Here is a 27,276-nt window from a genome sequence, read left to right as displayed (position 1 = left end):
GTTAGACCTGTTTGAGTGTTCGCCATTCATTGTAATCCAAAAATAATATGCTTTTTAAAAAAAATTTTTTGGATTAGTCTGGTTATAATAACCCTGATTTATGGTTCCTTCATCAATTGATCACAAAGCTTGCCTTTTTTCTATGTCGTCTTTTCAACAATAAAAAACAGCTGGCTTAAATAGGTGCGCAATTCATCATTTTCTGCTACAAATTACATGTCACATTTGGAATCTCAATTAATCAAGTTTATTTTGGCATAGCTTCATATTCATTTCAATGTATGAATAGTAAAAATGTAATATATTACGGTACTTTTTGTTGTTGCTGCAAGCACAAATGAAAATCATCATTATTTTATTTTACGTTTTCTTATAATATGTACACTGTACAGTCAACCTCGCTTAATCAGACCATTTTTCCCTGGTCTTGAATCTATATGATTTTTTGTATATATATGAATTTCTCTGCTGAAGCGGACCACCTTCCTATCAAAAATAGGTTGTTTGGTCAATGTTCTTTGGTTTTTGTACATGTGTTTTGTGAGATTACACACCAAGAGTAGATGTTGGTCGTCGTGCTATATTCTTGCCAAGCTATTTTTGACAACGTTGCCAGATAGTTCCAACCCAATTGCAACTAATCTATTTACAAGTTGAAACAAGCCCAAAAGTAGCCTAAAACTTGAAAGTTAAGGCAAATTAAAGTTGAAAAATTGTTGGCCCGCTTACCTATTCTCTCAGTCAATAATCATGAATTGATTCTGAAAGGTTTTCTCAATTCCACGTTATAGGGGCAAACCCTGAGCACAGTGATCCCCCTACTGTTAAGCAAAATAAATTGTTTTTGTATATTTTACATTTCAATATAAAAAAAATACAGTCACTTTACATCAGGAGTGTCCAAACTTTTTTCTGAGAGAGTCAAATCTGATAATGAAAAATTAGGCAAGGGCCAACAATACCTGATGGTATTTTGTACAATAAAGAGTGCATAGTAACGTTGTGCTATTTAGTGTTGTCATTTCATACAACAAAATAATATAAAAGTTTAAGCATTTTATCATGATATGCAAATAAGGAACAAACGGGATAGAAGATCTCTCTTTACCAGTAATTATATACACTTTGCATAAATTGGAGGATCCATAAATTGAAACATAGCCATCTTAATGTGAAGAGTAAAACTAACATCTTGCTTTTAATACCGAAGTCAAGCCTGGTTTTGATAATACCGAAATTAAGCCTGATAAATACCGAAATAATACCAAAGTCAAGCCTGGTTCAATTTTGATTTTAAATCCTTTTTGTTTAAGTTTATAAACGAGAAAGTTTGCTCACTCAAATATGTTGAGACAAACAAGCTATTATCCAACTGCTAGTAAAAAGGCACTAGAGTACCTAAAGTGAAAAATTGGACATAATACAATTAATTTTATTTACACTGTAATAATAGTCAACCAAAATTCTTATTGACCAAGTTTGACCCAAGGTATTCTTGTTGAATCGGCTAAATACAGTTGGCAACCAAAATGTTACTGAAGTTCGATGCTGAAACACGCTCCATTTATTGTTTTTTGACTGCTGGAGCATTTAAAAACAAAGACTAAACACTTGTAAACCTGAATAAGCCTAATCAGCCTGTCGTTTTGTTTCAAATTCAAAGTAAAATCAAGCCAAACATTTTAGCTTGGAAAAAAAATATTTTCCAACAATCCTATTATGCACAACTTATACTGGTAGTAATAGGGAGTGGGGGTTAATTTTAATTTCAACTTTAGCCCTGATTTTAAGATACAACAGTACATTCTAAGACCTCTAAAAAAATGTGAAATTTACGTCCAAAAAAAAAAACCTTACCCTAAAAATTACTTTTCGTGTAAAATTGCCTTGTATTGCTTTGACGTCACTGTTTGTTTATGGCATTTAAAGTTCAGATATTATTTACTACTGTACCAAAACACGTTAATAATGTTGTAAGACAGCCACAAAGAGTTATTTGGTATTGGTTCATTGTAAAACATGGAAAAGTGGTCATTTCGATTTGTGTGCATAACTACGCGCATGCGCAAAAATGTAGAATGAGGGCCTGAATTGACAATGCAAAGTAAATTTAACTAAAGGTAGTCCCATGCTTGATTCCAAGCATTGGGGGATGAGAAAATAGTTTTCCCATTGTACAACGAGTAGGGTGGCCAGTTCCTTTCTTTTGATCATATTTCTTTCTGCAGCTTTGCCCAGTGCCCACCTAATTTGTTCGGAATGGCCTGTTTCGGCTAGTTCGATTCGGCTAGTTCCTTATTCGGCTACAGTCCGATTTGGCTAGTCCAATTCGGCTAGCTTCCTATTCGGCTGCAGTTTTGAATTGTATTTTGTATTTTATTCCACAATATCGTTTCTTTTGCATTCCGACAAAGAAAAATAGGTTGAAATGAAATTTAGCGCAAAATGTTTGAACTATTAAATTGAAATGTTTGCTCACACAAAATCGACATGTATCCTACTGTATGCAAACCGTCTGTATGCAAACTTAGAATATATTAGAATCCTCAACTATTACAAATTCTAAATCCAACGATGCCTTCTGTTTATTTAGAGAATTTTGTATTTTATTCCACAATATCGTTTCTTTTATACTTGAAATTATTGAAGCTTTGGATGAGTGGGGTTTAGACCTAACCACTGAGATCTTAAATCATATTTATGACACCGTAAACATCCCTAGTGATATGGTACGTTCCATATTCATAACTTTACCAAAGAAAACCGGAGCAACAGAATGCTCACTCCACTGAACAATTAGCCTTGTGAATCATCTAACAAAGATCTTACTCTGAATCATGATGATGACATTGAGACCAAAACTAAAATCGGAAATTTCAACAGCACAGTTTGGATTTGTTCCAGACAAAGTGACCACAAAAAGAAATTTTTACATTAAAAATGATAACAGAGAGATGTATATATGTCCGATTCTTCTGTTTATATAGAGAATTTTGTATTTTATTCCACAATATCGTTTCTTTTGCATTCTTGCATTTTATCCAGTGTTGACCTTTGAGTGCCTTCCCAAACAACAAAATTCATCATTTTTACATTGATTCAACTTCTGCAGATGTTGAATCAATGTAAAAATGACAAATTTTGTTGTCTGGGTTCGTTTAAAATAAGTGTTCTACATAAAAACAACATTTTTCATGAGTAACAATAGAGGTCAATGAGATAAAGTCTCAGCGAAAACGTGTCAACGAAAAAAAGACAGTTGCCAAATAGCGTTTGACATTAAAGATGAAGTTAAAACCTAAGTGGCAGTTTAGAATAAACCTGGGTTTCGGTGTTACATGACCTGGAATTCCTTTGGTTACTTCCTTCGTTAGACTCTCAGTTGATGTTACTTTATCATGGCAGAAAAAGACTGTAGCCGAAAAGGGAACTAGCTGAATCGGACTAGCCAAATTGGACTGTAGCCGAATAGGGAATTAGCCGAATCAGACTGGCCGAATTGGACTAGCCCAATAGTAGCAGACCCTAATTTGTTACATCCTATGTAAAATGTAAAAGTAAGTGGTACTTTTCAACAACCAGCTTCGCTGGGAGTTGAACTAGAATTGTATAATTAAAAAATGAGTGTCTTATCCACTGCACCATCATCAAACATTGTGTCAATGTCAGGGTGGGACATGTAGCAACTGAAGGTTAACTAATGCTGAAAACAACATAATGGAAACGCTTTTCTTTCATGTTTAAACCATTATTACAACATTTGTTGCACAGATTGTCAAATTGTAGCTACGACTAGTATAGATTTTGACATTAAGGTAAAGACAACATGGCGGATTCATCTGATGCAAACAACAAGGATATTAATTCAGTATCTGGTAAGTAAACTGTACCTTAAAGTAATTAACACAATAACACAACAGAATCTATTTATTTCAGCCTTTTCGTATTGTGGACTTGTAAATTATATGTGATATGATATTAAATGAACTATGTAGTTGGAGTATACGTATCTTTAAAGTTAATGTTTTCTACTTTTCATGAATTTAATGTGTTAAAAACATTTCATTCAATGACTTCTGTCAATTCTATTTGCTAGCAACACGAATAGAAGCAACAGTAGGCTAATTTATTTTGTAACACAACGTAGTATGCAGTGTAGGTTAGTTTAAACATTGGTCTTATTTAAAGACAATATTTGTTTTTGTGGAACATCATAAATTGCAATTCAACGTCACTGATGAACAGAAGTGCATGTGAAATTGTTTGCTTTAATGTGAGGCAATGGATATTACAATTACATAGTACATACTGCATTAAAACAATGCTTTTGTAAATATATATATATATACTAGAGTGGTTCAAAAAAATACAATTTTCTAGGAATCTTCCTCCACAAGGCTTAAAATGTGCCATTTCCCCATAGAAGTGCCCCTGCAAAAAATTAGACTGATTGGAGGTCGTTTAAAGGTCAATCAGATTTTCACTTTTTTACCACATTCTGCCTATGTCAAACCCTATCGCACACAGGCCGATATTATGTGCAAGACTTACAGAAGGGAAAATGCCCCCTATTGTCTTGAAAACCACACAAGAGAATGAGCTAGACTTTTGTATGATGCAGAATTAAACTTAGTGTGTATGTAACCAATATTTATTAACTTAACACCCAACAAAGCAAAAATCTTATTTCCATACTAAACTATCGGCAATTCGGCATCTACCATTATTGAAAAATATTCACTCGAAACCAGCAGTAGCTTCATCAGTCATCACTTCAATCATTTTCATAGGTTAAATAACTTTAAACATAATACAATTTTCCTTTTATCACAAACAGACATCAATGTCACGATACATGAATTAAAATACAATGTTAGCGTCAAAGACTGTGTGTTAAATCAGATATGACATTCGGCCACTGTTTTCGTTTTAGTTTCATTTCAGGCTTTGTTGAGATTGAGGGTTGCTTTGGTTGGTACTGGAAATGTTTTCCTGTGGGTGCTTACTAACTGCAGTAGGTACTGTTTCTGAGTCTCATCTTTGGTTAGAGCTGAATTGTAGGACTGAATTAGTGCAATTCCTCGCTCGGCTGTGTCATTAACCACTTTCAGGAGACTAACACTGACTTTAAATTTATTGTATGCAGGGTCTGATGCCCAGAGGCTGGGGGGTTTGGAAAGGAAGGCTCCTGCTTCTTTGTTACCATTTGTGCACAGCAGATCAAATAGCTTTAGTGACCGACTTGTAATAAATGACTCTATTGGAGATTGATGGTCGAATCCTGTCCCGTCCAGCCGCTTCACAATTTTTAGATGTGGTGGTCGTGCCAAGTTTTTCACCATTGCTGTTTTGGTTCTGTCATCAACACGATCATCAAACAGCGCTAACAGAGCAAGATGCTCAGAAAAATACCACAAGTGACGATGGAGAGCCTTCAGAGCTGCTTTCTTGATATGACATATTGGGTAGTGGTGAAGGAGGTCGAGAAGTTTCAAGTCGTTCTTGGGAGCTCTTGCAGCTAATGGAGCCTCGTGCCAGTACCGTGCATAAACCAGAGCCACAAAGAGACAAAACTGGGATAAACCAGTGATCTCTCTAGTGGTTAGTTTGAACTGGTCCCGGAACAGAAATATCTTCAAGGAGTAGATGGCCTTTGCCATCCACCTTGCATTGTGCATTGCACCAGGTGCACGGAAGTGTGGCACTCCAGGGTCAGACAGTGAAGCACCCAGAAATATGTGGCACAGTTTGAGAAGTTCAGAATAGTCTTCTCGGGTAGTGTCCTCCTGGATGGCATTAGCATAGAATGCCATCATATCATCTCGCAGGCCTTCAGGCATGCCAACGAATTCATCATCACTGGCTGGATGAAAATCAGACTTATTAATAAAAGACCAACTCTTTTGGAAACGTTTGAATATTCCCATTTCCGGCCCACTTGTATTCCCCAAGGTTGTAGTGAAAACGTTAGACAGGATAATTTCAAAGATATGGTGACGGCATGCGATCCAGACAATCTCACGGTTCAGTGCTCTTTCGATGAGCGTGCAGGCTCCTAGCTTGAGCCCGGTGTTAGATACCGTAGTGTCGAAGACTAATCCCTGTATCAAGGGCTTGATCATCCAATCATCCAATACTTGAAGGCATGCATTGCACTGCGCTTCTCCAGTGCCACGACCGATCTTGGGTACAGCAAGTAATTTCTCCTCATTTCCACCAGTGACCAAGATGGCAACTCGATCCACAAGTTCACTGCTTCCAGCTATTTCGGGTAGCAGTTTTCCATCCCAATGGAGCGAAAGTGGGCTATCTGGTGAAAATTGGGCTTTCTCCTCTCCTGCCACCTCAATGCGGGTAGATTCTCGAGCTCGTTTTATAGTGCTCCGAGACAGGGACAAATCCGGTAAGTCATGCCCAAGAGCTTGAGTCACAGCACTCACAACAAACATGGCACTGCGATCAGTGAGCTTCACGCGATCTAGTGATGATGTCACTTCCTTGCTGAAAATTTTTCTTCTCCGCTTTGATTGCTTCATGTCCCTGGATGTTGATGGAGCTGGAGGTTGGAAGTCAGCATCGGAATCAGTGGAAGTGTCATAAGAGCTACTAATGCCTTCAGCCAAAGCCGAACCAGATGGAACAACCGCATTAACTTGTTGAGTTTCCTTGACCCACTTCTCCTTACGTTCTGTTGCCTGTATTTTCCTTTTGTGCTTGCGTTTATCTTTGCTAACTGATGATATATCTACTCCTGCCATATGACAACTAGATGGATCTTGTTGTTGTAAGGTCAAGAATTCCTTGTCTTTTTCATTCTTCATGGTGCTTAAAGCGTCTTTTCGTGAAATGTCAAAAAGTTTGTTTAAGTCAGCTTCAAATACATCTGCTTTGATTTGAACACGCTTGCGGTTAACTTTCAATTCCATGTATTTTTTGTGAATCTTTCGAAGTTTCCGTATACCTGAGTCCACGCGTTGAGTCGGGATATTTGCCTTGTTCCAAACAGTGATTGCAGCATCTATGGTTTGTCTTGCACTGTCAGCAATTGTCAATCCTCCATCCCGGTGGTGAAACATAAACTTGCGTCGTATAGCACCATTTGTGGGGAGACCAGAACCCAAAAGTTCCTGCGTAGGCTTCCCAAGTAGCCAAACTTCTGGTGAACTTCTTGTGGTTGGCATTTTCAAAACAGTGAGCCTAGTTTTATGCAGGTGACTATCCTGTCAATTATGTTACTACAAGCACAACTATTACCCTGGAATGCAAAATATTGTGAATAAGAAAGTTTTACCTTTGAATATCTTGGAACAGAACAATATAGTGAAAAAAAATGATGTTTTTATGCATCATGAGGTAAAAAAGTGAAAATCTGATTGACCTTCAAACGACCTCCAATCAGTCTAATTTTTTGCAAAGGCACTTCTATGGGGAAATGGCACATTTTAAGCCTTGTGGAGGAAGATTCCTAGAAAATTGTATTTTTTTGAACCACTCTAATATATACCATGATCAGAAGGGTCTGAAAAACATGCAAAAACAATAAATCGGTAATTCTTGAAGAGATATTAAATATTGTAACTGTAATTTAATCTGCAAAAAAACTTTTAAACCTGTAATTCCTGAAAAGATATTAAATATTATAACCATAATCCAATCTGCAAAAAAACCCTCAGAATTACAAAAAGCTACTGTTACTATGGGCTCATTTGATGAAGCGGGGGTTTGTGAATTGGTTGGTTTGTTTCTTTTTAACAAACTTTCTGCTATTATTGACAGAGAGATGCTTGGGTTGTATCGTGATGATGGTCTGGCTGTTTTGCGCAATTGATCCGGCCCAAAAGTTGATCGTTTGAGAAAAAATGTAATTCAATTATTTAAACAACATGGCTTAAATATTACTGTGGAGACAGGCCTTATTGAAACTGACTTTCTTGACGTCACTTTGAATTTACTATCTGGTAAATTCTGACCTTACCGAAAACCCAATAATGATCCAATTTACATTCATGCCCAGTCCAATCACCCACCCAACATCAAGAGACAAATCCCGAATATGATTGCAAAGCGATTGTCCGCCCCATCATTTGGCCAGAATGAATTTGATAAGACCGCATCTGTTTATAATGATGCCCTTTTGAAAAGTGGTTTTACGGAGAGAGTTTGCTACAACCCTGCTAATAACTTGCGTAGGCTACATCTAGGAAAAGAAGTCGAAAATTGTTATGGTTTAATCCTCCTTTCAGCTTGCAGGTTGATAGCAACATTGGTAAAGAATTTTTCAAACTCATTTCTATTCACTTTCTATTCACAATTGCAGGAACAGAGAAAGTACTTGAAGAATGTAAAAGTAATTCCGTGGGAGTTGCAGCATAGACTAGTAGTAGGAGACTTAAATATGAAAAAAGTGAAAAAATTTGTGAAGAAAGAACGAGTTTTTGTGAGAAATGTGTGGAAACTGGAGGAAAAAGAAACGAGAATTAAGTTTGTGAAAAGAGCAAAAGAGCTGGTAAACATAAGTGCGCAGGACTTGTGGGCTTCATTTCAGAAAGGTGTCCTAGCAGCATGTGATGAAGTATGTGGGAAAAAAAAAAGTGAGGAGGGATCGTGGAGACACATGGTGGTGGGATGAAGAGGTGAAGCATGCGATTTCACAGAAAAGAGATGCATACAAGCAGTGGCGCAAAAATGGGTCAGAAAAGAATAAAAAGAAGTACAAGAGTATGAAAAAGAAGGCAAAGAGGGTTGTTGCAAGAGCTATGAAGAATGGTGCTGAGGAGGAACTTAATAAAATGGGGGAAAGCCAAAACAAAGTATTCAGACTCATAAAGCAAATGAAAAAGGATGGGAAAGATATTGTAGGGGGAAGATGTATAAAGAGTGGAGATGGGAAGTTGCATTTCAGCCCGGAAAGCAGAGGAGAAGTGTGGAAGGAACATATGGAAAATGTTATGAATAAGGAGAATGTATGGGATCATATGACAGAGGTTGATCTGGTGGAGGGTCCAGTGGGAAAGGTGACTCGTGATGAAGTGGTGGAGGCAATGGGGCAAATGAAACTGCATAAAGCAGCCGGTCCATCAGAAGCGGAATGGCCCGTTTCGGTGAGTCCGATCCCTTAACGGGGGATTTTTTCAATTTTTTTTTAATTATTGGGTACCATAACCTAATTATCATTGCCGTTTTAGGGTTAGGGGTTAGAGGTTAGGGTTAGAGGTTAGGAACTCACCGAATCAGACTCACCGAATCGGACTCATCGAATCGGACTCACCGAATAGTAGCAGACCCATCAGAAGTGAGCGTAGAGATGGTAAAAGCAAGTGGAGAGTTGGGAATTGAAGTAATGCTACAACTTAGCCAAAGGGTATTAGATGGAGAGGGAATGCCGGAGGAGTGGAAGCATAGTATCATACTGTTGTTTCACTGTTCAAGAGAAAAGGGGATGTGAGAAGTTGCAGTGCATATAGAGGTGTGGCACCCGAAGAAAAAGTACTTTAAAATACTTTAGTACTTTAAAATAAAATACTTTAAAAGATAAAATACTTTAAAATACTTTAATACTTAAAATACTAAAGTACTTTAAAATAAAATAAATTTCTTTTAATTTTCACAGGTTCTAAATTTAAAAATAAACTTCATTTGATTTTTACAGGTTATAAATTTCAAACTAAATTTCATTTGATTTTTACAGGTTTTTAAAAAAATTAAATTTCATTTAATTTGTTCAGGTTACTACAGGTTACTTTATCCTTATGGCATTTTGCTTCATTGTGATGTTTCAGGTGTTGGCATCAATTTGCTTGGTTTCAAGCTGAACATTCTAATTGAGGCTTTGTGGTAACGGATGGAGGTAGCTCTTTGTAATTCTGAGGGTTTTTTTGCAGATTGGATTATGGTTATAATATTTAATATCTTTTCAGGAATTACAGGTTTAAAAGTTTTTTTGCAAATTAAATTACAGTTACAATATTTAATATCTCTTCAAGAATTACCGATTTATTGTTTTTGCATGTTTTTCAGACCCTTCTCATGATCCGTTAAAGGTGAAACAGGCTGTTAAGGATTCAGATAGTAATAACTATATTTGATTTAATTCGCTCTGCTTTGCTTTTTTGCTTAGCATTGAGCACGTTTTGTAGTATTAATAGTTTTTATTGTTTTTACATATACCATGTGTACTTATAGTCGTATAAAAAAGTTGAAAGCATGAGCTATTGACCAATTCACTCACAGCACTATAGTTTGTTGCTGAAGCATAGATGGTATTCCAACCGGTTTTGCCTTGTTAAGACAATTTTTATCGAAACTGATCAAATGCGAATGAAATCAAGGAAGACCAGCAGAAATGTTCTTGCAAAGGGTTCGATCTCTAACAAAGCACAGCCAGGAAGAAGTGTGACAGTTGGCTGAAAATCGCATATTATGGAGACTTTTTATAGACGCTATTTTGCACCCAACTAGTGTAAAAATGCATTATTATTATTATTTTTATTTATTATTAAGGCAATTTTTAAATAAAGTTGATTGCTAATTTGAAAATACAATATCACAGGTGATAATCCACAGACAGGAAATGGCAGTAATAAGGCTCGTTCCATGAAACGAAATCTTACTGACATGAATAGTTCGTCTGCGGACAATTCAGAAGATAATGAACCAAATGAAAAGCGTCCAGCTTTTCGTCTACAACCTCCGACGTTGATTCATGGACAAGCGAAGCCGATCCCTAAATCTGACGAAGAAAAAAGTATGGTGCATTTGTTACGAAACGTACACCAAAGTGTTTTTGGTTTTATAGTATTTTTATTATATACATACATAAAACTTTTAAAACGTAAAGTAATGAGATTTTTATGACTTTGAATTTTATAACTATGATATTTTCATGATTTGTTACTTAGGTAAGATTTTGTTGGGTGAATGCAACTCCATAGTGTGTTATTAATTCTAGCTTGATTAGATATGCTGTGTTCATTTTTTTTTACTATTAATTGGTGCCTGGTTTTATTGTATTATATCTACTTTATTGTCAAGAAAGTTCTATATTGATCAGAAATAATGCAACGGAAGTGATTGATGTTTTTACCTGCGTTTCAAACTTCTTACAATGACCAATCCAGGCAACTTTGCATAACTGCAGCATACTTCACCGTACTGTACTTATAGAGGCTTTGCACCGGTTGCTGATCTGGCATAATTAATATGATTCGAAGTTTCTTTGTGTAGTTGTTAAAAAGATACTTTTAATATATTTATGACGTCAGTCTTTTCTGAACCGAAGTATTAGAGCGCATTGTATTTGCATGCATTGTAATGTTTATTCATATTGTATTAATCCCAGGTGAAAACACATCGAAATGCAAGTTCTTACAGCCACCCAAACTCTCTGCTCCATCCAGCTCTTCTGCAGCAGCTTCTGGTAACATTAAATTTTGTGTGTTGCCAAATCTGTCGCTTTTTTGCATTGTTAACTCATGCTTTCCATTATATATACACTAGTTGTGCTATTGTTGTATTTTGCTTTGTCAACGAAAAATCAATCTCTTTGATCTTGTGATTTTGCATATTATTTCTCATAATAGTCAGCGAGAAAATTAGATTCCTCTGACATATAGACTTACTGTGGCACCCGAAGAAAACAATGTTTTTTCATATATTTTCAGGCAGTAATAATGATATTCCAGTTGGTTCTGAACCTCTTGTGTCGTCAAGCAACCCATTCTTGAACATGGCTGATAAAAGCGGCACCGAGGAACCGCAAGAAAATGAAGCAAAGTCTTTTGTAAGTGAAAATTCTGATCAACAACCTGTCAAACCACTGTATCATGTTTTATTGCGACTCGTGTTCTATAGTTGCATCCGATCCTGCATAGGCACACACATCATTGTGCTAATAGTCAGCTTTCAAATTGTCTTGCTTTCTCCGCAAATGATTTTGAATGTGCATAGTTGGTGTCCTTTGTCTTAGTGTGCTGTCAGTTTTTGTTTTACTCTCAGCATTTGCGATTTCTTTTTGTTGTTTGCAGTCTCTGTTAAGTAAAACTGGACCATACTAATAATCTATTTATCATAACAGAAAGCATTTACATGTAGATATAGTCTTAACACGCTGCTTCTGTCATCGCAACATCAACCAAAGTGCAATGTGCTGATGTCAACACTTTTGATTTTTACTCATACCGCAAGCATCGTTTTGAATGACACTTTGCTGACAACAGCACTTTTGCCTCATGCTTCTCTTTAAGAATTTTATAAAGTGTCTCCGACAATGTTCCGGTTATGAATGTGCCATCCCAAACAGTAAATCAACCGTTTTTGACATTGATTTAACGTCTGTAGACGTTGAATCAATGTAAAAAATGGTTGATTTGATGTCTGGGATGCAATCACAGCTGTGTTCTGTTTAGACCGAACAAGCAAAAAGCGAAGTTGTGTTAGGATCCAATCCAGATGGCCGAGAGAAAGTAAACGGGAATGCTTCATCTGATAACACACAGCCTGATAGCACTACTGATGTGGAAAGCAAGAGCAAGGTAGCTTTGCCAAGAGATGCTGTTCTTACGGTGCACTGCAGGCTCAACACTAAAACCTCAGCAAGAAAATCGGTCTTATTGTACATTGATATTTAACGACTGCAAAGTTGAATTGAAGCAATCCAAAAGAGAACTGATTTTCTGGCTAAACAAAACCCAGTTATTTAGTTCCTAGTGGTCTTATACCCTACTAGGCGTATTTGTAATCTGCAGTTTGCTACTGAAAAATGGAGTATTTTGACCAACCAGAAGGAAGGTTTTTCACCACTTGTTCTCACTTTCATACACCTTTATATAAAATAAAACACAAATCAATTATCACCAACACAAGTATAGCTACTTGACTTTTTACACCAACATGACCTCATTTGTTCTTTATCAAATTGACTTGTTGTGTTATTTAGGATGACAAACCAGGAAACCTGTTCCTCCAAGCAGCCACCAGTTCAACAACTGACTCTGATTCTGGATCAGCTGGTGGCTTTGTGTTCGGCAGCAAAATGGAGGACAGGGTGGCTGTGAGCGACTTTTAATGTTTTTTAACATTAACTTAACATTCATTTTACTACTAATAGCTCTGTTTTAAATTGCCGATCTGAAGGATTAATCATCAAATATCGTTGGGTTGACATTGCTTGTGACTGTCGTGCATACTGCACAGTAGCATGCAGAGTGGTCGCTTGAAACGATTTGTTGAGTGCTGGTCATTTTTAAAGAGCAGCCAACTTTGCATAACATCTTGTATGTTTTTTAATGTAAAGCTAAAGACAGTAGCTTGTACAGAGAAGAAATGTTTATTCTCCAGCTTGGAGAGACTGCCCTTTGAAGGTTCATCCTAGCAGCTATGTTTGCTACAAAGACTTAATCCACTGACCCAGTTCTTGTACACAAAGTCGTATCAGGCGTTGAAATCTACCTGACTCCCTTTGAACTGTGTATTGAAGTTATGTATTGGCTTACAGTGAAATCAGATGCTTTCGGTGAAAAGGACAATGTGGTGCTCTGTCAACATGCATTCAGTTAGCTCTCTATTGCATGCAAAGTGTCAGGTTTAGCTGCATTTGTATTAGGATAACCGTTTTCAGGAAAGAGATTATAGAGAGCGATGAAAAGTTCAGTGCAGGATTGTTTAGCAAAAGAAATCATTATCGTACTGTCGATTGCATATCGGGATTGCACTCGCATCACAGATATATCAGACTAGCCATAACAACTTAACTTTTGCAGATGAACAGCGATGCAACATCGCCTGGCAAGGACAGTGGCGATGGGACTCCGAGCTCGTCTGGGTTTGTATTTGGACAAAATCTCTCCGAAAGAGCCAAGGTACAACGTTAAAAAATGAGAATGACATATCATTAAGTTTAAACAAGTTTCTTCTTGTTGTAACAACGATCTTATACATTATTTAGTCGTTTGCTTTGAATAGATTAATTTATGCTCCACTTCACTGGAGTCCCATGCAAGGAATTCAGCTGGGTGCAAAGAAAAAAAATCTAAAAACCAACGTAATTCTAAATGTCATTGAACGTATTAAAGCACTTCATTTTGTGTTGGTTCGATTGTTGATTTTTCCATTATTGATCACAACATAATTAAAAGAAAATACCAATCGATTGCATTTGATTTTCCAGGTCTCTTCATCCACAGACCCAGTGCCTTCGTTGTTCCTTCAAGGTGAGCACTATAAACTGTAGAAATCTCTTATGGCTTTTATGGCTGAGCGTTGTCAGACTATTACCACCTTAAGACTTTCTCACAGCTCCAATACATGTTGCTCCTCAGCAGATTCGTTATCTTCTTGTGCGTCCAACAACTGAGTTTATAGTCTAGTCAGTGATTTGTTACTCACATGCCCGTTACTGCCACTACTCCACGGTTTTATGTCTTTTGTATCCCGCATTACGATGGTTAGACGTCAGAAAAAATCGGTCCGACTGGTGGAGGCGTTCCACACGCCTCGTTCCTGGACGTTCACCACCGAGATGTTCACGTCATACGCGAAGTATAAGATAACGACCATTGTCAATTAGAGCTTTGTTACTTGATCCTCATAATGATGTCATTATTTTTTAGGAAACAATTCAGCTGACTCCTCCGGTAATCCCGGTGACTCTTCCTATGAGGAGTCAACCAACTCTCCATCATCATCATCCAACTCAGAAAAGAAGCCTTCTCATGGACTGAAAGAAGACGCAGCAGCTCATTTTCTTGCGTCCCAGGCGAAGCCTGTGATGCCAGAAGTTGAGGTTGTCACTGGAGAAGAGAATGAAAAGAATGTCCTCCAGGTGCGGATGTTGTTTAAGATCAGTAGAGAACAGTTATTTTTCTTGTTGGACTTCGGTGAGCTGTATGGATAAGGACTACTGGGGTTGACTAGTGGCCACTTAGATCTGTTACCTCTACTGTTGTTTTGAAAAAGTTTTTCAGCGTTGCAGTTCTATTCTAGTGTTGAACACTTGAAACATCACAGAACTAATTGTTATATTTTTAACGGATTAACGCTAGAACTGAACTGCAATGGCAGTTTTGATTTTGAAGTTTCTATAACTTTATCACATAATTTTTTTCCCGACGTTCTAGTGTTAAAATTACAAATTATTGCGACACAAGAATAATGTAACATTAAAGAACTGTGACATCAAAACAAGACTTTTGCTCCAATGTCGTTTTGAAGTTTTCATTTCATCACCATTGAAACTTCAGAAGAGGCAAGTTCCCCCACATCTTTCTTTTTGTGTCTCACATCTAATGATCCCATGTATTCCTCTCAAGGTTCAATGTAAGCTGCATCAGTTCGAAGCGTCTACCCAGACATGGATTGAAAGGGCGGTGGGAAGTCTGCATTTGAACGATGGAAAGTTCTGTGACAATGACTTGAATTTTCAATCAAGGCTTGGTAAATGACTATTAGGACTACTAGTTGTGTTTGTGTGTCGTTTAGCTTCTCCAGTCACTTCTATACCACATAGATTAATACTTTTTAATCATGGAGACAAGTTTATGGGATTGAATTTCCATTTATGACTCATAAAAATAACCGCCGTGTCTGACACGCCCAACATGTAACTTTTTAAAGAAATTGTTAGCCACCGAAAAAATGCTGAACTGATGCAAGGATCAACCAGCGTGCTGAAGCATATGCTGCATAAGATTATGTTGTAAAATTGTCTTATCTGAAATCACATGCGCTAGTAAAGAAATTCTTAGAGTTATTAAAATGTGAGTTTAGAAAACGCCGTGGCCGTGGATTTCGGGTGAAGTTACGTTGAGCAAATGCGTTCGCTAAACCTCGTATCTTACAACTAATCACAGTTTATAATGCTCCATGAGTCATCCGACTACAACAAAACACATCGTGATTTTGAGAGGTTGAGAATCACAGACGATTGGGCGAGAACAGTGCATGAGCTGTCGCTATCCGCATCCCAAATTTGTGAAAACTCTTCCTTGTTCCAGTGATGCGAGCCCATGGGAGTCTTCGATTGGTTCTCAATACGAAAATCTGGGCACAGATGACTGTGGAGCTCGCCAGCAAGAAGTCGGTACGGATCACTGCCCAAACGGATGAAGGAGGAATTGGCGTCTTCCTCATAACTGTAAGTCTCTGCTGTGGTTACGTATTATTAATGGGGAGCAAATATATTAATGACGTTTATGCCCAGACAGCAAAATGCGTCACTTTAACGTCTGTAGACATTGAATCAATACAAAAATGGTGGATTTTGCTGTCTGGGTGGGTTTGTCCAATTGTAAGCTAAACCAGATGTAAAAAACGTGCGCTACAATGAGCTCTAATGTTTCCTGCTTCATTTTAACGTATGTATGGCTCCGTGCACGTACTGTGGCTCAGTGTGACCAAACAAAGTCTACCAGTTTGCTTTCATAAATACTTTGTGTAGCATATAAGTTAGCAGAGGTCTAAGTTTGCGTTACCTAATCTAAACTCTCCCAGTTTGTGATGACAAAGCAGAGGAACGTCCCAAAAGCTTGCGTTTGCTGTTCCAAAAGACAAGCAACACGCCCTTACAATACCTCCAACATCATGCCTTGTATAAATCGCAATGGCTCACATGAGAAGAGTGCGTGACAGTTAAGAACGTTTGACCAAGACTGGCCTTTGCGCAGTTATTTTGATCGTCGCTAGTCTGTAGACGTTGAATCAATGTAAAAAAATCGATTGATTTGCTGTTTGATTAACTGGCTCAAACAAATACACAGTTTGTGGTTGTTTTAGCGTTTTCTCATTTCTCAGGGAACTATCAACGACGCGGAACAGATATTCCGCGCGCTGGAGTACCGGGTTCTTCATCAGAAGCAACTTGAAGAAAGAAGAAAAGCGATTGGAGATTCGGCTAAAGATGAATCAAGGCAGGACCCCGTCTGTGACTCAAGTAGCGCCACTGATGCAAACAGTGCAGAAAATGACAAGACTGCCTTTAGCCAAGAACCCCACCCAGCGGCATTGGTAACTACTGAAGACCAACCGGCAGCAGACAGTAGCGAGCAACCGAAGTCCAGCAGTATAGAAAATTCACCCCCAGCAGACAATGAACCGAATAATAGTGAAAATAGTGCCTTACCGGAATCATCTGGCCCCAACCTGGTGCAATGTAGTGACACGCCCCCCTAGTCACGTGCCAGTGATGGACACCGGCATTCGCGCGCGCTCGTCTAGAGGCCTGGCGCCTCTACCCCCCAATCTTACCCCCGCCATTTGCGCTGTAAATTAGCACAATGACAAGTTGTGGTTCTGTACAGACCCGACGTGAACGGAACGTGCCGACTACAATCGAGCAGTGACCAGTTCAACTTCTAACCAGACACTGACTGGAAATGAGCGTCCACCCAAAGGCATCACCGACATGGTGGCAAAGTGCGCATAAGGCCTTTGGCAAGTTCAATGGGAAAGCCATTCCCCTTTGCTCATGTTGTTGTCAAAATGATAGCACCAAATTAAATTCTGTTACAGAGCAGATACTGGCTGGGTCGTTTCAGCTGATTTTACCTTCTTGGTCCGACTGCTAGCTACATCACCGACTCCTAATAGCTTTTGTTTCTGCAATGATGTGGAGTTCTTGCGAAAGTTTAACTACAATTGGAAGGCTTCACACGACAATTGATGTATGTTCTACATCTCACAAACCTTTCTGTTATGTACATATGTTTTTCACTATACAATTCGCATGTTTTCAAACCAGCCAGCTTGTATATCGACATACAATGCGTTTCCAAAATCCCTGGGTTTTTCCACTGGAAGCGGCCAAGTCTATTGTAAATGGCAAAAACCAGACTGGTTGAAACTCCAAGTTGATGCGGCAATAAGTGCAGGACAAGTTTTTTTTTTTTCGTTTAAAGTGGTTGGCCTCTCTGATTGATCTTGAACCTAAACTCCACAAGCGTTCGTGGGGGACCATTTTGTGGGTTGGCTAATCAGTAATCATACAAATTGTTGTTCTGTTCACTATTTCGCTATTAAAAATTTGCGCCTCGCACTCGGAGGAGTCTGCACGCAAATTGATAAAAAAAATGTTACCTGGTTTTGCAATGAAGCGAAATGTTGCAGTTTGCATGCATTCCAAAGAAAAATCCGTTTTTTTTTACATTGGGACATTCTTGTCTGAGACTCTTTGTTAGGTTCAATTCATATACATGTGGCTGCTGTGGGATCCCAAGCTGAAATTCATCTTGTCCGATTTCTTTGCTTCGCTCAAGTTTCAAATGGTTTCTAGACTGACGCTATTACCCAGACAGTAAATCAACCGTTTTTCTACATTGGTTCAACGTCTGTTTGATTTGCTGTCTGGGTAGATGATTTTCAAAATGCCTTTGGATTTGGGGATTCGGGTGCCCGTTAAATGCGCTGTATCTGCATATAGCTGTTGAGCGAAAGTCCGAAATATTTTACACACACTCGCCAAACATTGCTTTTAGTGTTGAACTTAAACGCTCCCTGTCGTTTTATTTATCAAATACAGCTTTAATCCTTTATCACATTGTATTTGCCTGCACTGGTGTTTTGTCAAAGAAAGCTTTCCGAGTCCGAGGATAAAGATTCAATCAAATCAATCAATCAAAATTGACATAATCTGTGTTTTTGGGTTTAAATTTTCAAACACTGCTCAAACGGTTCTGAACCACCTGTCCTGGCATTAACCTTCTTCACGAGTGAAATGTACCTGCTACAGTTGGATATTGCTACTAAGGAGGCCAATCAGTGGTAGCCTAAGCTTTCATCATTCATGGGGGACGAAAACGGATGCTTCTAACGAATTTGTAGAATTGGCGGATCCAGGGGGCGTGGGGCAAGCGCCAAATTGTTACCCCCCCCCAACGCTACTTTCTGGATCCGCCCCTGCGTTAAACATTGGATCTACTTTGCATCGGCAGCCAACACAAATGGGTCGCATTATACTTATTCGTATATTTTCCCATAAATTATTTCAACCGAAAAAATGTAATTCATCAACAATGAAATATAACATACAGCGATAGGACACCAGAACGTTTTGGTGTCTTTCCAAAGAGCAACGTGGCTTCTTTGGAACCAACACCTCTACAAAACTTTTTTGCTCGCAATGTAAAACTTAGCAAATACCAAATCAATTCCACGCCTTCTGTTAGCGTTCCAGATTTAGTACGTTGAAACAAAGTGGTCATATTGTATCGACACGCTCCACAGCATCCTCCGAGTCTTAAATTCTGTGGTGATTTGCGATATGAAGTGACTGCAGCAGGATAATAGGTGACAAATAATGTGGAGCATGGTCGACGGTTGATCCCGCGCTTTGACAATAGAAAAGCGTTCAAATAAATAACGTTTGCGAGAAACTGTGCAAAAATATCCCAGAATTTTTTAATCAAGCACAAAAATAAGAAAATAAACAAAAGCACAACCGACTGGCATAACTTATAATAATGACGGATTTTGCTGCCTGGGGAGACTGTGCTTTTTGGAGAAGAACCCCCCCAAAAGAGCATTTGCACATAAACCAAAAAACAAAACTGGAAACATAGTATGCTGGGAAACAGCAATGACACACGATCGTTCACAGTGCGCAAGAAAGTAGTAGTTTATGTTGTTACAAATCGCTATTCCCTATTGCGATACAACAAAATTGGTCAAACTTGATCACGGTCAACCTGGGTGATAAAGAACCGATTCTATTGGTCAATCCCATCGAGTTGGATGAGAGTGACAGATGACAAATTTTATCAGTCACATTCCAGGCAGAAAATCAACCGTTTTGAATCAATGTAAAAAACGCTTGATTCGCTGTCTGGGATACATCACTCGAAGTTCTAAGTGATTGAGATACAAGATTGTGGCTGAAATTAACAGAAACTTTTAAAGTTAATTTCGAAGAATTGTTTTGATACCAGAGGATAAAAGCCTTTTAAGGTAAACACGATAGTCTTGACAATAGCAGCAGGAAAGACGCCAAACACAAAACTGTCAACATTTTCTGTAAATTGAACAACAAAAATGTATATCATGCTGTGGTCGACTACTTTCGGCAATACTTGGTCCATGATGTCCGCTTTACACTTTGACAAGCTGTGAACGCAGTTAGAATGAGGTATACCAAAGCTGTGCCAGCAGACTATAATGTCAAACCGCGCTTCCATGACTGCCAAGGGATAAAGCATTGGCTATATTATTTTTGTGATGATTCATCGGAAATGAAATTGAAGTGTGAAATGTCATTCTTTCACTACCGGTTTCTACCAAAACATAGACATGGCAGTGCGCACCTAGTGTTTGAAATTCCATCCAAGCAAAACGCGGTTTTCACAGATAAAGCAACAATAGGAAAAACTATTGTATTACAGGAAAATTTATGATTACGATTTACCGTCATATAAAAGAAACGGTAAGTGAAGGAACGGTTTTCAATCGACAAAAGAAACAAAAAAAAAGTTTTTGAAGATAAACTTCAAGATATTTGGGAAGCCAAACCATAACAAAAAGGTGACATCGTTTGTTTTGTTTTCTCTTTCGTCCACTTGACACCACAAAAGACGCTACGGACGAAGGGTTTTGAAGAATTTGTGCTGTGTGGCTGATGAAGTTTGTCATAATCCTGGTTTTCCGTCTCTGTTCGAAACGTTTTTATTGCATGAATAAGACGTTGATTTCACAGTAGTGGATTTATCAGTGGAAGAACTATGTAAAACGCCTTTGTTAGGCTTGTAATTGTCCAATATACTTTCTTCTGTTAAAGTTGAGTCGTGCGAATGACGAAAATCGGTATTGTCGGCATCGTCGTCACTGAAGTCGTCGTCCGATGACACAGGATCGGTTCTTGAACCCGGGTCTTCACCTTTTTCTAAAAGCGGGGATGGACTGAAAATAAATACACAATTAAACAATTTGCATAGACGATACGATATTGCAGGAAGTGACAATATTTGTTTTTGACTGTATCGTCGTATGTAGGCCCATGGCCACCTAAAGATACGGCCTGATTTGTCACATTTTGCAAAAATTTCCCGGTTTTTCTAACTTTGGGCGAACGTTTAAATAAATTTTTATAAAAATTAGATTTTTACGCTTTCTTTTCTCTTTTCCCCAGATGTCACAATAGGTTTTAACATCCTCACATGTTGAAAAACAAAGAAAATTTGATTTCGAAGATTTTAGTCAGACTTAATTTTTCAATAACAGTCTGATTTAGCGTTTTTCAACTTAATTTTTTTCATTTGCTGCTGCTTCCCCAAGGCAACAAAAAAGTTTTATGTCATTAAGAAACCGCAAAAAGTAAAAACATCTCAAAAAATATCAGTCAAGCACTAGCAGTAGCCGTAATCAAAATCTGCAAAATGTGACAAATCAGGCCGGATCTCCAGGTGGCCATGGTAGGCCTAAGGTAAACCTTCACATAACCGCCTTCTAAACTTTGTCTACAATTTTCAATGATTGTGTCATCAATTTTTCGCAATAAAATTATATCTGTCCCAACACACATCGCTGTGATTTTGACAGGTTTTAAAATTACAAACACGCATTGGTTCAGTAAATCACTTATCTCAGGCTACAATGTTTTGGGGCTTTGCAAAAGTATGGCCATGCATGTCATCTATCAACGAGGCCTCTGTTATTGGTACCCACCTGCCAGGCATGAGACCTGCGTAATGTTCACGGTTGTTGGCAATGGCAGTCAACATATCCTGAGCGTCTGGGTTCACCAAGTCGGCCCATGTTTCGACCAGCGGGTACACAACAAAATCGATAAACATAACCTGAAAAATAACAAGCTTCCATTAAACCGCAGAAGCCGATTTGACGGAGTTCGCCGTTGTAATCGCAAAATTAAATTGTCATCAATCAAGATTGTACGAAGGCTTAACTTACTTGTGATTTTTCAATCGAAGTATTTGTGCGGTCGCACATAGGACTTATCTCGACGCCTATGTCTCTTTCCACATCACCCTGCATCCAATATTCATCCATGATTCGTTCAGTCCACTTTTTGTACATTTCTATCGGCTTCATCGGGTTACTGAGGTCGGCGCAGTGCACCAGGTTCTGCAGCACCTGGACAAGCAAATTTTTTTCATCAACGTTGTTTTTTGTATGGCTATGCTGTTTCAGAAAAAAAGAATAAAACAAGTTGCCCTAATACTAATAAATAATACTCTAACCCATTCCCAAGCGTGAGATTAAAAAAATCATAAGTGATAACAATCAAGGGCGCAGATGTTGTTCTCTCACCTGTATTCTGTCAGTGTACTGATCCAACATAAGGACACCTGAGCTTGCAACTTTCTTCGTTTCCACCATAGTCTTCAGGCTGGCAAGAAGTTGCATGTGTTTGGACATGTCAGTGGCTAGGACCTGCAGACATGATCCCGATAAAAGACGGTCGCGTCGATCAAAGCGATCGGAAGCCGATTTTTAGTTTAATGAAAATTTAAAAAAATCAATAATTTTACTAAACGTTAGGCGAGTGTTACAATTGTTTTGTAATTGAGTGTTTACAATAGTCGGTATTTTTGCCCGAAGCAAACACTCACCATATCTATAGCCATCTTGCGAAGGCTCTGCCATTGCTTCTTGGTAAAGTGTTCAAATACGTGACAATGTTCCTGCTGCATCAGCTTGAAACCGACAGCCAAGTGATGGTTCTCAAGAACAGACTTGTCATTGTACATGAGGGCAAGCTCACTGCCTGGAAAACGAAATGAGAAAAGAAAATATTAAAGGATTTGCTGGTTATATTGAGGCCGTACTTTCCACACGATTATTTCAACAGGTCTTTTGTACATTATTTAGCAGCTCAACACATTTTCAAGACATTTTTAGCCACAAAAAAAAATAGGAAAAACTTTCGCTTACAGATAAGTATTGGGTTGGATATCAATAATGCATGACGTTGGCCAAGAATAAATAAAGTTTCAAGAAAAAATACATTAACCTTATGTCGCGATCTTCGGGAAATAGAGTAACCCAGACGTTCATACGTGGTCTGATTATGCAATTATTATTTGGTTATGAATTACATAACAGAATTATTACGAATGACCAGCTCAAAATTTCCTGTGTCCTACAACTGGCGCCCAATCATTTTCAATTGGGCGTATTGATAAGGTTTCATCCGTCAAGATAAGCGTAAAGCTTTTTGTAGTAAAAACGTTGGTTTAATATTATGTTGACATCAACATTATCGAACGTCTTATCAACGCAACTATTGTCGGTCTTGTCAAGCGAAGCTTGCTGCAAAAACGGCAAAACCGAGTAGACTTACTGTTGGCACAGTGGTATTGGTTGTTCAAGCCTGGGTGGTCCACATCATGCATTGCGCTTGCAACCAATGCAGACAAGACTTCCAAGTCGGTGAAAACATTCTGCGCAAATAAAAGGCGGTGGGTAATTTGATGAGCAGATAAGCGAAGCCCTTTTCAATTGTCAACATTTCGAAGCCAGTATTTTCCATTTCGTGTCAACTTTAGATGCAAATTTTGAACAGAAATTGATCGGCTGCCCACAATATGAGAATCAGAGTCGAGATAAAACTGTGGGATTGACAGTTGTGCACATTGACCCCGTTATCAACGGCTTGATAGAAAAGCAAACAGGAAACAAAAAGTTCATTGATTTCGTGCATTTAAAAAAAATGTATTTGGAAGTTACGATACTTAACGTAGATATAACGTTTACGAAGACTGTAGATCAACGCTAAAAGATTTTTTTATCATAGCATACTTTTTATTCAATCTGAAGAAATTTAGAAAACTAAAATGCCAATGAAAAAGAGATCATTGTAGGCTAAGCTTACATCGAGGGCAGGAATGCACAAAAGCGTATGGACCGATTGGACGACGTCGGCTGCATGAATGCTGTTGTGATACGCAACGTCCCTGTAGTGGTCTTCCAGGGTCATGACATAGGTGAGGAATTTGTCAGGTTGAAGTTGGAACTTCGAGAAGAGGTCACGTTTCTGTGAAAGAAAAATCACAAATGTTGTCTGCTGCTCATTAATCAAAACATCTGTAAAACTTTAGAAAATGTCAAAGATTTTTTTTATTTTTACCCAACCGATCTTATCCAACTAGAGAATCTGACCTTTTTTATAACATTGATTAAACGTCTGCAGACTTGAAATCAATGTAAGAAGTTGGTTTGTTGACTGAAAATGCACACAGGGTCATAATTCAAAAATCCAAACCTTGCAAATAGTGTACATGACGCAGGTGAGCGGACGATTATTGCTGATGTCAGCGATTTTGAAGAGGTCAACTCCTCCCCACTTGTCAATATCCTCGAGTTCCTACGAAAACAACATGAAGTTGATTAATACACTGATTTGATTCGTTACCACAAGCAGTTGTGGCTTTAGAGTCATTTGAAACTGATTATGTCTTGATGAGAGCAACTGGGTGAAAATTTGCAATAAAGGCAAAGGGTTGAGGCAATTCGTCCATGTGAATGCAATAATGATAAAAACAATATAATCAATGAAAGATTTCAAATTAAAAGTTGCATTTGTACATTCATTTTGTGGAATTAATAAAGCATAATAACAAAACTCCATGGACTGACTTCCATAAGAACTCTCCGTCAAACAGCTGCACGTTTGCAAGCAACATAATGAATTAACGTTTCAACACACATATCAAGCACTCACTCTAGCCAGGGCAGCTTCGTTGCTGATGACAACACCAAAAGAAGGGATTTTATGCCACTTAGCCACTGTGTCTCTGTTCCGGTTGCTTGACTTGACTCCTGGATACAGATTTTGCATTGAAATTGCGAAGGACAGCAAACGAACCAAAAACTGTTCAAATTTCTTTATAATCGATGTGGAAAAACGTTAAAAAATTGCAAACATTCAAAATGATAAAATCAAAAACCAGAATGATAGACTGAGACAAGCTAACAGCAAGGAATTTGTAAACTGATCTTCTTTGCTGCTGCAGCAAAGGATTAGCCAAATCGAAGTACTTTGTCAGCAAAACCACTGTTATTTGCATTTATTCAACGTTTTAGCGTGTTTCATTAACGTTGTGTCTGTACGTGTTCACACAGCAAAGGATCTACGTCAACCAAAAAGCAGCTTCGTCAAAAATTTGTGGAAAGGCATTTTAAAATCGTATTAACTTTAGTCAAATTTCTCAGAAGCTTAAAAATTTTCTCTCTCATGACCCGCTAATGTATCGTTCAACTCGTGTTTCCTTTCACCATGGAATTAGAAAACATAGGTTGCCTTGTCAAACCCAAAGCCCCTTTCATTCAAAATGGACTGATACCTTTTTTTGAAAAATTTTCTTTAAGTTTAAATGGTTCTTAATTATTATAGAAATCATAATGCTTTGTATTCACAGTGAGTAGGTTGCAAGTGCAATGACATTAAATTTCATTTTTGTTTAGCACTCAACATTGAGAGGATGAATATAATTGGGTGATAGAGCTCGGCTGCGCCTCCACATGAATAATACTATGATATTTGATTACATCATGATGACACTGAACCAATATTACAAACATGATTTACTTTGTTCGCTGAGGTCATAGGGAACTGAAATACGTAAGATATATGTAACAACTCTATCCCTGGGATATGTAGTTTCACTTTTTAGTGTTGTTCAAACGCATTTACATGTTTATTCAACATAAAAATACAAATTCTTGAAGATTTAAACGGGTTCGCATAGCTGAAATTGCAGCTGTAAAGCCTTGTGGTGGATGAGACGTATGACGTGCAAAGGCGATGATGTACGTTGTCATTATCTACCACACATTAATTACAGGTTTCAACCAAGCTATGTGTAAAACCAACCAGCAAATCTATTCTTTTTTACATTTATTAAAAAACTGCTCCGCAACATTGAACTAATGCTTAAACAACACATTTTCCGGCCGGCATAACGGCATGATCTACAAACAATATTACTTTTTCGTCAAAAGTTAAATGGAAGTGACAACTAATGACGAAAGAAACCTAATTCAAACTAACCTGTAATTGTTCCCATTGTTCGGCCGGCAGCATTTAAGCGGGATGTTTTGGTTGCAGTTTTTCCAAGAGCACTGAAATTGGGAGACGACGGTCGTTTTTCTTTGTCTACGTTTGGGTCGAGGCTGGGGGACAGAACGTCATTTTGATTATCTGCGCAAAAGTAACATCAAGTTAGAAATACTACAAATAATACTAATGTAAAACCATACCAAAAATGTACAATATACTAACTTAGTGAAAAGATGTTTTCGTCTCGAGAGTTCACCAAACAAAAGATATTTTTTTTACTATCGAAACTCAAAAAAATCATCATTGGCAAACAGCCACTTTCGACAAGCAAGTGCAAAATATGAAAGCAGACGTACTAAAAAATCCCGAATCTGCTGAATTCCGCGTAGATAAACTGCGGTGGACCAAAACCGGAGTTCCTTGTAAGCTTGCACATTTATAACTGGGCTTACATGAACATGGAATCGGATTTGAACCACAGACTGTCATCGTACAATCGCATTCCTGTTCTTGAGAATTCATATCTGTAAGGTCGTTTTGCCTATCCAATGTAATCTGTAAGGAATTTGTGCTACAGTCCCAAGCTGCTCTGTAACAGCCTGTGTCGCATTGTTTCCATGTACTTGATTCAGTGGAAGTGTCAAAGCAGACATCGCAAGAAGAATTTGTTGAGGTATTCCCGTTATCTCTCAAGGTTAATAAATATTTTAAACGCTTCACAACTCGTTTGATGTCACACTGCAGTTCTGCATCTGCCAAAGGGCATTCGATTGTTTTGTCAATCTGGTCTAAGCTACTGTCGAAAGACCATACTGAGTTTAGTAGAGTGATATCTTTTGTACTTTGGAAATTTTGGATAATATTAATCGGTCCACAGTCATAATCTTCTTGCAGTGTGGTTGCTGCTCTTTGTAATTTCGGATGTTCTCTAACTTTTGATTCTTTATGGAAAGACTCTGTCGAAGCGAGTTTTGTATTTGCGCAGCATAGTCCTGTTGCTGAAGCAAATTTCCGTAGTTTCTTCAAATTCAAACACCGCAGCCAAGAACTTCGTCGTTTTTCAGAGGTGTTGTGTACAGCCATTCTTGTTTTGCACATATTTCTTTTAAAAATAAACATAAAAACTTCCTAAAAAGATCAACATTTAAAAAAATCAGTACTATCTCTAATTTTCATAACACATATGCATTGATCACTAAATTTTATCTTCCTGTCTTGCATTGTCGTCTGTCACTTTCTCATGTCCGCACGGCTTTGGATCAGCAGCGCAATGCCACAAC

The 27,276-nt window shown here is 38.1% G+C and overlaps 2 protein-coding genes across 2 annotated transcripts in view; one reads left to right on the top strand and one right to left on the bottom strand.

Moving 5' to 3' along the window:
• Positions 1 to 3,769: 3,769 nt before the first annotated feature.
• On the top strand, positions 3,770 to 18,515 carry LOC145782089 (ran-binding protein 3-like). The gene is made up of 12 exons (XM_082593829.1): positions 3,770 to 3,875; positions 10,550 to 10,744; positions 11,339 to 11,416; positions 11,661 to 11,779; positions 12,405 to 12,530; positions 12,935 to 13,048; positions 13,758 to 13,856; positions 14,165 to 14,207; positions 14,607 to 14,818; positions 15,306 to 15,429; positions 15,990 to 16,129; positions 16,786 to 18,515. Exons 1-12 carry the CDS (start codon positions 3,827 to 3,829, stop codon positions 17,161 to 17,163), a joined length of 1,677 nt encoding a protein of 558 aa, XP_082449955.1. The 5' UTR covers positions 3,770 to 3,826; the 3' UTR covers positions 17,164 to 18,515.
• Positions 18,516 to 18,940: 425 nt separating this feature from the next.
• The window catches only part of LOC145781628 (3',5'-cyclic-AMP phosphodiesterase 4C-like), a 102,597-nt gene continuing 94,261 nt past the window's right edge, over positions 18,941 to 27,276 (bottom strand). Inside the window, exons 9-18 of the mRNA XM_082593304.1 lie at positions 25,988 to 26,137; positions 24,659 to 24,756; positions 24,200 to 24,301; positions 23,810 to 23,971; positions 23,279 to 23,378; positions 22,548 to 22,702; positions 22,246 to 22,368; positions 21,886 to 22,068; positions 21,643 to 21,773; positions 18,941 to 20,877 (exon numbers count right to left, since the gene is read on the bottom strand). Coding sequence (XP_082449430.1) covers positions 20,607 to 20,877; positions 21,643 to 21,773; positions 21,886 to 22,068; positions 22,246 to 22,368; positions 22,548 to 22,702; positions 23,279 to 23,378; positions 23,810 to 23,971; positions 24,200 to 24,301; positions 24,659 to 24,756; positions 25,988 to 26,137 — 1,475 coding nt within the window. The 3' untranslated portion in view covers positions 18,941 to 20,606. The remainder of the gene's footprint in view (positions 20,878 to 21,642; positions 21,774 to 21,885; positions 22,069 to 22,245; positions 22,369 to 22,547; positions 22,703 to 23,278; positions 23,379 to 23,809; positions 23,972 to 24,199; positions 24,302 to 24,658; positions 24,757 to 25,987; positions 26,138 to 27,276) is intronic.

The sequence above is a fragment of the Aplidium turbinatum genome, chromosome 13 (assembly GCF_918807975.1).
Source record: "Aplidium turbinatum chromosome 13, kaAplTurb1.1, whole genome shotgun sequence".
NCBI lineage: Eukaryota > Metazoa > Chordata > Ascidiacea > Aplousobranchia > Polyclinidae > Aplidium > Aplidium turbinatum.
Note: the sequence above shows the minus strand (reverse complement) of the source record. Positions and strands in the feature narration are given on the sequence as shown.